The sequence below is a fragment of the Budorcas taxicolor genome, chromosome 13, assembly GCF_023091745.1.
Source record: "Budorcas taxicolor isolate Tak-1 chromosome 13, Takin1.1, whole genome shotgun sequence".
Classification (NCBI taxonomy): Eukaryota; Metazoa; Chordata; class Mammalia; order Artiodactyla; family Bovidae; genus Budorcas; species Budorcas taxicolor.
The window spans coordinates 35,198,693-35,210,939 of record NC_068922.1 but is presented as its reverse complement, the minus strand read 5'-3'; the positions used below and the strand labels follow the sequence as shown (position 1 = coordinate 35,210,939).

The window sequence follows — 12,247 nt, the reverse complement described above, 5'->3', positions numbered from 1 at the left end:
CCCTTCCTTGCCAGGTCCCAGGAGCTTAGCATTTACTTGAAAGTAGCAGGGAGAATCCCAGGGATGGTGGAGCCTGGTGGGCTGCCATCTATGGGGTCGCACAGAGTCGGACACGACTGAGCGACTTCACTTTCACGTTTCACTTTCATGCATTGGAGAAGGAAAGGACAACCCACTCCAGTGTTCTTACCTGGAGAGTCTCAGGGATGGGGGAGCCTGGTGGGCTGCCGTCTATGGGGCCGCACAGAGTTGGACACAACTGAAGCAACTTAGCAGCAGCAGCATGTAGAATGGCTTCCCAGGTGTGACTAGTGGTAAGGAATCTGCCTGCCAGTGCACGAAACCTAGAGACTCGGGTTTGACCCCTGGGTTGGTAAGATCCCCTGGAAGAGGGCATGGCAACCCACTCCAGTATTCTTGACTGGAGAATCCCTTGGACAGAGGAGCCTGGCGGGCTACCGTCCATGAGGTCGCAGAGTTGGACGTGACTGAAGTAACTGAACACACACGCACAGCCATGTAGAAAGTTATAGAGAGCCTGCAATCATTCCTTCCCTGTACTATGTACTATTGGCAATTGGGTTTTCCCTAATGCTAGTTCTCAGTGTTTACAAGTGACAGGACACATTCAGGCTGGCAGATTTGGAAGTTCTTGTTGGCAAGAAACTTAGTCTTGGGAATCAAGCAGGGTTGTCTCATGTGGTCTCTTATTCTTGACAGGTTCTGCCTTCAACAGGCCTGGGGATGAAGGCTGCTGGTATTTTGGCCCTGATGGGCTGCCTGGTCACAGTCGTTGAGCCCAAAATCTACACTCGATGTAAACTGGCAAAAATATTTTCGAGGGCCAGCCTGGACAATTACCGAGGCTTTAGCCTTGGAAACTGTGAGATTTCTCCCTTCCTGTTCTCTTTCTGCCCTTTAACTCTTCCTTGAGATGTCAAAGGCCCCTCCCATACCTACTTCTGTTTGCTTCCAGCCTGTCCTTGCTCTGCTCCACCAGCAACAGATGCTGGCTATTCACATATCCTCCACGACTGCTCTCCGGAGCTTCCCTCCGCTTCCCTGCCCCTCCTGTCCTCACTCCTGGAGTCCTGTATGATTGACATCAGCAAAGGAAGGAGAAAACAACTCCCTCTTGCTAGCATTGCAAGGGGTAGAGCTGATATTTAGTCTGGTCCAGGGTCAGCCACTGACTAGGTGTGCCTCCCTGCCCATCCTGTGCTTCTCAGGTGTGCTACCTGCCCTGATACTCCCCAGGGCACGTCACGAGCAAAGCATTGGTGTAATATGTATAAGGGAACTCTCCCCTAAGAGCAGATAGGAGGAAACAATGAATTTCTTTTATTGACACTCCTGGCTTTTTCTCCCCTCTAGGGATCTGCATGGCCTACTATGAGAGCCACTACAACACCACGGCTCAGACCCAACTGCAGGACGGGAGCACCGACTATGGCATCTTTCAGATAAACAGTGACACGTGGTGCAGAAATACAAAGCTACAAGAGAAAAACCGCTGTCATGTGGCCTGCTCAGGTAGGCTTTTGATTCCGCAAATATCATCCTTAGGAACAGACAGGAAAGCTGACCACAGAATATCCACCCATCTTCTGCTTTAACCAAAATTTGGAAGTTTAGATGTGCAAGTGGGTCTGTAAATAAATTATTATAAATTATTGAAGAGTTCCCCAAAGTGGCACTCACAACCTTGTGGTCAACATGTCCAAAGATGGCTTATTCCATCCAGGGTGGGTTTTATGAAGCCCACAACAAAAACAGGGGCCTGGACAAATGACCTGACTACACTTCCATGCATAGAGAGGTTAAATATGTTTGTTGAGAAGGAGAAAGCGGTTTGCTATCTGCTTTCCATAAGCAATCCACTCAAAAGATGCAGTTGATGCTTCTTTATACAGAATGAGACAAATTCACTTCACACAGCACTTCTTCAACAGTGGAAATGATGCTAGAATTTATTTCTAAGTCTTTCTCTTTAATCACTCAGGAAATATATGTGGGCATAGCATTGAGCATAGCAGGACTCTTCAAACATGAATTCTGATGTTAAGGAAGAGTGCTTAAACAAAGTTATATAAATGACTGTAAACAGGTGTGAGCTTCAGAGGAAAGAGACGTTATTAATAAAGTCATGGGAAGCTTTGTAGACATTATGATATTTTATTTAATATTTGGAAGATAGATAAGATTTGGATATTCAAGGATAGGGAAGTGTTACTCCAGTTAAGGAGAACAAAAAAGCAAAAACATGCATAAAATATAACAGGACATGTGGTTGGAAAGTTTGATGACTACTTGACCACAGAGGGCCCTGGGACCCAAGCTGAGGAGAGTCCACTGATTTCTGCCCACACTAGGAAATCAGAATGGGTCAGTGGCGTTGCTTCAGAAAAATGAATATGCAAGCTGGATATGAGAGAGATTAAAGAAGAGACAATTTAATTGCCCCTCCAATTGTTGAGGTGAGAAATAAACAGGCCTGAATGATGGTCATGGCCGGCAGTATAGAGAAGAACATGCGAAAGGCAACAGTAGAAAGATGAAGCAAAGTAAGTGACTGTCTTGTTTGCAAACCCCATGAGGGCAGGAGTTCTATTTCAATCACTGATGCATTCTCAATGCCTAGAATGCTCCCTGGCCATTGGAGCTCAAGAAATATTCATTGACTAAATCAATGGAGGGAAGGTCAAAAGAGTGAAGACAGGGAGCCATAAAATATTCTCCAGCAAATTCCTTAAGAGCAGGAAATAAACTTTTAATTTTTCGTAGACATGCACAAGATAATCAGTAACCAAGTGTGAATATATGAATGACTGCACACTGTGTAAATTTACCTAATAAATTGGTAGTCCCTGCCTCTACTTTACTATGGAATGCTCGCTACCTCCTGAGGCCAACCACTCAATTTTTGGCCAGCCTTTATTTTAGAACATTCTTTTGTTGAGCCAAAATCCATCTCCTCATAGCGTTCTCCCATTAAATGCTGGTTTCTCCTTCTGGATTTGTTAAAAACAAATTTTCTCTATTTTATACTTTGTTGTTGTTCAGTTGCTTAGTTTTGTCCAACTCTTTGTGACCCCATGGACTGTAGCGTACCAGTTTCCTCTGTCCTCCACTGTCTCCTGCAGTTTGCTCAGATTCATGCCCGTTGAGTTGATCATGCTATCTAACCATCTTATCTTCTGCTGCCCCCTTCTCCTTTTGCCTTCAACTTATCAAATGTTTGAAAATGATGATTAGGAGGTACTTCTCATCTCCAAATCTTATCTCCCAGGCTAAAACATTCAATACCTTCACTTTTCTACAGATAGGACTTTTTAAAACCCTCCCCTTCCTGATTAATCTCATTAGCATACCCTAAGGAGATCAGCCCTGGGATTTCTTTGGAAGGAATGATGCTAAAGCTGAAACTCCAGTACTTTGGCCACCTCATGCGAAGAGTTGACTCATTGGAAAAGACTCTGATGCTGGGAGGGATTGGGGGCAGGAGGAGAAGGGGACGACCGAGGATGAGATGGCTGGATGGCGTCACCGACTTGATGGATGTGAGTCTGAGTGAACTCCGGGAGTTGGTGATGGACAGGGAAGCCTGGCGTGCTGCAATTCATGGGGTCGCAAAGAGTCGGACACGACTGAGCGACTGAACTGAACTGAACTGATGAGCTTGCCACTAGAGTCTTCCAGTTAAATATGGCGTTGGATGTGTAAGTATTGTTCGAAGCTGAAAGTGAGAGGACTAATGGTGACTAATTTAGCAATTAGAGAAATCTGAATCCTAAGCTGACCCTGGCAAAGCCAAAAAGCAACCACAGGATCCCAAAAGAGCTCAGAAATCAGCAACATCAGCTACTTCCAGAAACTGGGGTGAAGGCAAGCTAAAAATGGTATGATTAATTGGAAAGTCAGTTAAACAGCAGCTGACTCATCTCCTGATTCCATTCATCTATTGACTGTTCCTCCCAACCCTGGCAAGTTACTGGAACTCTCTCTCTCTTGGACAGAATAGGTAGAAATTCTCTCATTGAGGGACCTCACCAACCTTTGAGTGTGAGAGCTCCATCCTAAGAGGAAGTCAAGTTCCTGTAGTTCCAGTCACCTCCCTCCACTCTGATCCCTGAACGATGGCAGCCAGCCTAGTCTTTCCAGAAGAGAAGACACTAGTCTGGGGAATCCAGACAGAGGAAAAGGAAAACTAGATTCTGAGTGGGGGCTACCTAGTGAACAAACCAGCTAGATCTCCCTCGGTGAGATGCACAGTTGAAAATCCTCACCTCTGTACTGGACTCCTAATCATCTTTATTTTTTTTTAGGCATCCTTCTCTTAAATAAGTGCAGCTAACTAGAAGTCTACCAATGACTAGTCTTCATAGGCTGTCACTGGCATGAGAAAATGAGACCACCATCACCACCAACAAAAACCAGATAAAAGTAATTTGTTGAAAGCAGAGATTATGCAGCAAAATGAAAACTTCAGATGAAAAAAAACACTATTATTAATATCTTTGGTATACTTAATTTAGAATGAATTTCTTATAGACAACATATAATTGAATGCTGCTTTTAGAGCTTGTCCAACAATCTCTGCTTTTTCACAGGAGTATTTAGATCAGAGAACTTTTTCTGAAAGGAATAAATAATAAATATTTTACATTTTGTGAGCCATATAGTCACTTTTTTGATTATTCAACTTGTCATACAGCACAAAAGCAGCCACAGACAGTATAGAAATGAATAGGCATGATTGTGTTCTAATAAAACTTTATGTACAAAAATGGAGGGTGGGTCTGTGGGCCATAGTTTGTGCTGAGCTTTGATTTAGATGATTTATATTTAATGTAATTGCTGATATGATTACTTTAAAATCCACCATGTTGTTATTTGTTTCCCATTTGTTCCATCTGTCTATCTACTCTTGGTTTATTTTTCCTGACTTTTGGATTAATTGAATATTTTCCAGTATTCAATTTTATTTCTATCATTGGCTTTTTAAGTACATGTGTGCATGCTTAATTAGTTTCCCAGTTGTGTCTGACTCTTTGTGACCCCATGGACTGTAGCCCTCCAGGCCCCTCTGTCCATGAGATTTCTTGGGCAAGAATACTGGTGCAGGTAGCCATTCCCTTCCCCAGGGGATCTTCCCAATCCAGGGACCAAACCCGGGTCTCCTGCATTGCAGATTGATTCTCTACCATCTGAGCCACCAGGCCCTTATTAACTTCATTTCTGTTTTATTTTTAGCAGATCCTCTAGGGTTTACATTATGCATCACTTTCTACCTCCAAATAACATTATACCACTTCACATATAATAAAGTTGACACTTGAACAAGGTATTACTAAAACCTACCATTGACTAGAAGCCTTACCAACAGCATAAACAGATGATTAACACATATTTTGTATATGCACTATATACTGTATTCTTACATAGAGTAAGCTATAGAAAAAAACATTATTAAGAAAATGATAAGGAAGAGAAAATGCATTTACTCTATCATATGTATTGATTTCTGTAAGCTTATATTACCTGTTTGTAAGATGAATCATCTGTCAGTACCCACATCAATTTTGTTTTAGATGATACAAAACACTGTAGATGTTGTATATATTACTAACACTGGACACAAAAGATAATGTGAAAAAGGAATTCATATTTATATATGAAGGTATAATGATTCATGCATTAATAACCAAGAAGCAGCAATATGATCACTTTACGATCACCTAGTGCCATCAATACAATTGCCTTACAATAGCCCAGCCTATACTCTAATGAATGGTTAGAGAATTCTTATGGCATGCAGTATTGCAGTCATATTCATAATAAACTATTGGAAGCATTGTTGCATTTTTAAATGAAAGAGACACATACTGTACAGTAATATAATTCTCTGAAGGCAAAATTATAAAACAGGAAGGGAGCTAAAGTGAAAGTTGCTCAGTCGTGTCTGACTCTTTGTGACCCCATGGACTGTAGCTCTCCAGACTTCTCTGTCCATGGGACTCTCTAGGCAAGGATACTGGAGTGGGTAGCTGTTCCCTTCTCCAGGGGATCTTCCCAACCCAGGGACTGAACCCAGGTCTCCAGCATTGCAGGCACATTCTTTATCGTCTGAACCACTAGGGAAGCCCAAGGAAGCTTACACATTGTTAATTTTATATTAAATAATCATTCACCTGGTGCCTATTAAGGATAGACTAGTGCCTATACAAGAGAAGGGGACAACAGAGGATGAGATGTTTAGATGGCATCACCAACTCAATGCACATGAGTCTGAGCAAGCTCTGGAAGTTGGTGATGGACAGGGAAGCCTGGGCATGCTGCAGTCTATGGGGTCACAAAGAGTTGGACACAACTGAGCAACTGAACTAAACTGAGTGCCCTACATATATTTTATGCATTTATGACATATCTAACTATTAATTTTTGATATTTCTAGGCTATGTGGTTTACAAGTGTTTTCAAACTGTCACAAATCTCAAAAATAAATGTTTCCAATATATTCATTGAAAAAAATCCAAACCAATGTTCTGCTGCATAAGAATTTTATACTGTTGTGGTTCAATTTTCCCCATGATGTCTTCTGTGCTAAGTTGTCATCCTTTTTACTTCCACATGTTATACACTTCACAATGCTTTTAAAAAATAATTTTATTTATTTGTTTTTGGCTGTGCTGGGTCTTTGTTGCTGTGTGGTCTTTTTCTCTAGTGGCAGCAAACAGAGGTTACTGTCTAGTTATGCTCAGGCTTCTCATTGTGGTGGCTTCTCTTGTTTCAGAGCATGGGCTCTAGGGCACACGGGCTGCTATAGTTGTAGTCATGGGCTCAGAAGGTGTGGTCTCCAGACTCTGGAATGCAGGTTCAGTAGCTGTGGCACATGGGCTTGGTTGCTCCAAAGCATGTGGGATATTCCCAGACCAGTGATTAAACCCATGTCTCTTGCATTGGCAGGGGGATTGAGCCACCGGGGAATCGTGGTATATGCATTTCTATATGCATTACATGCATGCTCTACACCTCACAATATGTATAGACACAGTACATTTTTTATTATTTTTGCTTTTAATGTGTATCTTTTAAGTAAAATGTTCAGATGAGAAGGATCTCTTTATATTTACCATACAGTATTTATCATTTGGGGCTTTCCAGGTGGTTCAGTGGTAAAGAATCCACCTGTCAATGCAAGAGGCTCAGATTCTATCCCTGGGTTGGGAAGACGCCCTGGAGGAGGAAATGGTAACCCACTCCAGTATTCTTGCCTGGAAAATTCCATGAACAGAGGATCCTGGCATGCCGCAGTCCATGGGGTCACAAGAGTCAGATGCGACTGAGCACGCACACATTTACCAATTACAACATTCTCTAAACCTTTGGTGCCTTCATTTGGACACACAGTTAAGGGCTATTTCCTTTCAGCCTAAAGAACATCCTTGAACAATTTCCTGCAGTAGAATTCTTCTAGGAAGCATCTTTCTGCTTTTGTGTGTCTGAAAATGTCTATATTGCATTTTCTTCTATAAGAGATATTTTCTACATATATAAAACTCTAAGCTGACAGATGGAGAAGGATATGGCAACCCACTCCAGTATTCTTGCCTGGAAAATTCCATAGATGGAGGAGTCTGGTAGGCTTCAGTCCATGGACACAACTGAGCGACTTCACTTTCACTTTCAAGCTAACAGATATTTTTCTCTCAGTTTACTAAGTATGTCCAATATCTTCTGCTTGACTTGTTTATTATGTGAAATCAGTGATTTTCTCACTTGAGCTCCCTGTGTGTATCATGTCCTTTTTCTCCATCCCCTTTTACAATTTCTTCATCAACAATATCTAGCAATTTGATCACAAATCCCTATTTTTGTATGTTTATTTTGCTTGATATTCACTAAAATTTTGGATCCCTGAGTGAATAATGTTTAAACTTTCCCCTTCTAAGAGTCTAATAACACAGATGCTAGATTATTTTTGTATTTTCATTGGTCACCGAGACTCTTCTTTTTTTTTTTTTTCAGAACTTTTCCCTTTCTGTGTTTTATTTTCAATCATTTTATGTTCAAGATCTCTGATCATTTTTGTGAAGTGCCTGATCTATTAAATTCAGCAATTGAATATTTAATTTCAGATATTGTATTTTTTCAGTGCCAGGTAATTATATTATTTCTTTCATTTGACTGATGTTTTCCTATAAATCTTTGTTATCAATAAACATATTTATAACCACTGTTTTAAATTTCTTATCTAATTCAATCATCTCTGTCATTTCTAGGTCTTTCTACTGGCTGCGAGTTATGTTTTTATACCTTTTTGTACATTTGATCAATTTTTTTACTGGATACTAGACTGCCTGTATATTACATTGTTGAGTGTCTGGATTATGCTGCTTTAAGGATTATTGAAGTTCATCTTGGCGAGCAGTTAGTTCTGGTCCGGGACATTCTGGGGTAGTCTTTATGGAAGGGCTCGTGCAGCTTTACTATCAAGATATTTATCCATGGCATCTCTTGAATAATCCAGGGCTCAGCAAAGTCTCTCTCCTCTGGCCAGTAACAGATCACGTCTCCCCGCATGAGCCCTGCAATTGCTGAGGTTCCTGGTAGCAGTTTTCTGATTACTCTCATGGAGTTTTTCAGTCAAAGACTCAGAGATCTCTCTCTGCAGAGTTCTGGCACACTCCTGGGTGGCTCCTTCTTCACAGGGACCCCTCTCCACAAATTCCAACTGTCTTGGCCTCTTATCTCTGTCTCCTCTACTTAGATTGCCATAGCCTGCCTGGATTCTACCTTTGTGGTCTGGAAAGTGCCTCTGGGCAGAAAGTCACAGCAATCCCAAGGCTCACCTCATCTGGTTTCTATCCCTCAAAGATTCTGCATTCCCTATTGTCTAGCTGTCTAGCTGTTACAGTAGGAGAGAAAATCTCTAGTGTATCATGGCCAAGCTTGACTTTATGTGCAGTTTACTAACTGAATACTGTCCAATGGAACAATTACTAAAATGTGAGTTAAGTGTATATTTGCAAGACAACAGTGGATTCTCAGAAATTAAAATGTTAGATGGCTTATAGTTAGAGGTGAAGGATCACTCATATCTGTTTTCTCATAAAAAGAGCTTGGGATTTTTAGGGAAGGCCTTAAAATAGAAAACAGGATGTTGGTTTTATATCCTAATCACCCTCCATGACTGTCTTCCCCCAGCCTCAGGCCAGAGAGGCTATAATTAGGGACAACGTCATTCTGTCCCATGGATTAGAGAAGTAGGGCTATTCGTCATGGAAACCTGAAAACAAGCTAGCACTGGGGTGTGTGTGCAACGTAGGTGGCATCTCATGTGTGTACAAAATACACGCACCTCATGCCCATCTACTGAAGCTAGTCCTTTTCTCATTCCCAGACCAGACCATATGCCTCAAATTGCTGTCAACCTTCCCCAAATTATTTGGACATAGTATTTTTTATATAGAGATATAAATATATCTATGTATAGACACACACATGCATATAATAATATAATAGCCATTCTTGTTTCCCTCCAATAACTTAGTCCTTATTGAAATAGATTTTAAGGAAGCAGTCATTGCCTTCTATATCTAGTATAGCCCACCTATATTAATCTCTGTTTCTCCTACCAGCCTGGTATCTGAGTTGGCTGTTGCCACTTCAGAAAGGACAAGGAGATATAAATTTGGGGGCTTTGCAGTAGAACTCCACCGAATAGAATTGGTTCTTTTTTGTGTAGATTGTTGCTGTTTTCTGTTGTTGGATGGGGGAGAATAAAAGATTCCCTTGAATGATGTTTGATATTCAACAGAACCCGCTCCTTATCCATGTGTGACTGGACAGAATTGTCTATTTGAACACTGAGCAGAAGCCACCGTTGGCTCAGGTCCTTGTACATATGTGCTCCCTGGGCTCATTTCTGCCCCTTTGCTGCCCCACTGTGGTGATTTCACTGTTTCCACATTTTAGCCCAGAGCCAGGTTCTTTATTTTCCTGCCTCCTACCCCTTTAACGTATTTTCCTAAAGAAATTCAAGGTTCCATGCAACTTGTTGTTGTTTGTTTTTTTCTATTTGCAAAATATCTCACCTGTGCAACAAAATGGTAGAACAAAGTGGGACGTTGACAAACACTCTCCATGAATTGCACAGCCTGGGCCTGCAGCACCCACCCTTTCCACCGACCTGTGCACAGCATCTCCAGACTAGCAACCCGCTTCACCCCCAATGGGAGCCTTGCTCTCTGTGTGCAGCTCTAGCAGAATATCCTCTGCAGATCAGAGCTACAGTCTCCCCTGGCCACTCTTGCTTCCACCCATTCTTCTACAGGTGTGGATCCCTAACGAAAACACCTTGCACCCCAAACTCACCTCCACATCTACTTCTGGAGAACGCAACCTGAAACAGAAATGATGTTGGGCTTTTTTGTTTATTTGCCTTTTCTTGTCATATTTGTGTTGAGAAGGATTTTGAGCTCACTTCTGGTGAAGTGATACGAATTAATACATTTTCAGTTGAAAGATTTGTTATGCCTGAAAGCCATAGAAAAAGTAATAAAGGCAAAGGTTTCACATAAAGCTTAAAGTTTTCTGCATGTGAGAAATACTTTGGGTATAAAAAAAAAGTTTAATGCACAAAACAGAAAGCTACAATAAACAGAAGTTTAATCATTACCTATAAGGAGACCTTACATGCCAAATTAACATGAGTAAAGAAAACTCTACTGTCCTGTCTAGCTTTTATGTTTCTTTAGGACATAAACATTTTCCTATTGTGTTTTACCTAAACACATTTCCAAAAAAGAATTTTTTTTCCTGTTGTGTTTTCCCTAAACACACTTCCAAAAGCCTTTCAGAGCTGGTCTAGTCCTCTGTCAAAAAGTCCTAAAATTCAAGATGTGGATGGCCTAGAAACAAAAACGATCCTTTCTTTGTGAAGAAGTGGAACAACAAAAAAAAGGAGACAGCTCATTGTTCTTCCAACCCTCCTGCTCCCAAATGCAATGAGAAAAGTGAATAAAATCTGATTTGGGCTTCCCCTCCTCCAACAGCAAATTCTCAGCTAACCCTCTACTGCTCTCTCTTATAGCCTTGATGACTGATGACCTCACGGATGCAATTATCTGTGCCAAGAAAATTGTTAAAGAAACAGATGGCATGAACTACTGGTAAGAGTCTTTCCTTGGAAGACAAGCTGATATGGGTGAAATCCTTAGTGTATGTGTTCATCAAAGCTGCAGGGGATGGGAACAAGTTCACCTCTACAGAGTGGTCCAGTGATTTCCACTTGACCTCGTCTATGTCGTCCTCCATTGCTGTGTGGATGTGCAGTGAACCTGGGATTAGTATGGGGAGTAGAGTGTTAGGGAGTCAGAATTATTTGCAATTGCTTTTCACATCAAGATGTTGCAAACAATGAAGAGAGGGCTGTCTTCTCATGTGAACTGGAGAGCATCATTGAAGACAGTACACCAGAAGAGAAAGCTCGAGCTGGCTCTAAATTTGGATAGGATTTGGGAAGTCAGTGTCAGTGAGAGGAAAATAACCATGTCGGTTACATGAGAAATTGACAGGAAACTTCCCCAGGTTGTGTGAGCTATGGCTTCGCCAGAGAGCTATGGCTCTCTGCGGCTGTGTTTTCTTGTGAACGTTGCTGATTGGGTCACTCACTTGCAGAACCCAAATTTTAAGAGATGTGGATGTTTAACTAAATGCCCCATCCTTATAAAAGTTGTTTGCTTGTTGCTGAGGCTCATATAGACTAGGAGAAAACCAGGGAGAGGGAAGTCTTAAGGCAAAAAAGATGGAGTCTTTAGATCAGGACTTAGATCAGGACCAGAAACAAATGACACCAAACGCTGGGCACTGCTGGTTAAGTGGGTTACTTGTCTATGGTTTTTGAGCCTCAGAGCATTTAGACTCTCACACTTTGCTCTGTTGTTCCTTCTTCCCTCTTCTCCCCAGGCAAGGCTGGAAGAAGAACTGTGAGGGCAGAGACCTGTCTGAGTGGAAAAAGGGATGCGAGGTTTCATGAATTGGACAGTACCAAGGATGCTTCATGACAGCCCCTAGTGAGAGTGGTCATGTCATCTTGTCCTCCATCCTCCTGATGGTCCTTCTCAAAGTTGGAGAGGGAAAGTTAAGCTATATTTTTAAGGAAATAAATATTTCCATTTAAATGTCTTGACCTCACCCTGACTCAGTTTCAATGATGTCATAATAGCACAAGGTTAAGACTTGA

At 41.5% G+C, this 12,247-nt stretch overlaps 1 protein-coding gene across 1 annotated transcript; it reads left to right on the top strand.

The window, feature by feature from the left end:
- Positions 1–744: 744 nt before the first annotated feature.
- On the top strand, positions 745–12,040 carry LOC128058857 (lysozyme-like protein 1). Its single transcript, XM_052651342.1, has 4 exons — positions 745–883; positions 1,375–1,533; positions 11,096–11,174; positions 11,971–12,040. The coding sequence occupies exons 1-4, from the start codon at positions 745–747 to the stop codon at positions 12,038–12,040; spliced, it is 447 nt and encodes a 148-aa protein (XP_052507302.1).
- The last annotated feature ends 207 nt before the right edge of the window (positions 12,041–12,247 follow it).

Bases quoted from the DNA above. Each gene is read 5' to 3' on its own strand.
- LOC128058857 (XM_052651342.1), top strand. From the start codon at position 745: ATGAAGGCTGCTGGTATTTTGGCCCTGATGGGCTGCCTGGTCACAGTC. The intron at 1,534-11,095 runs GTAGGCTTTTGA...TCTCTCTTATAG, and splicing joins CTGTCATGTGGCCTGCTCAG to CCTTGATGACTGATGACCTC. The intron at 11,175-11,970 runs GTAAGAGTCTTT...TCTTCTCCCCAG, and splicing joins ACAGATGGCATGAACTACTG to GCAAGGCTGGAAGAAGAACT.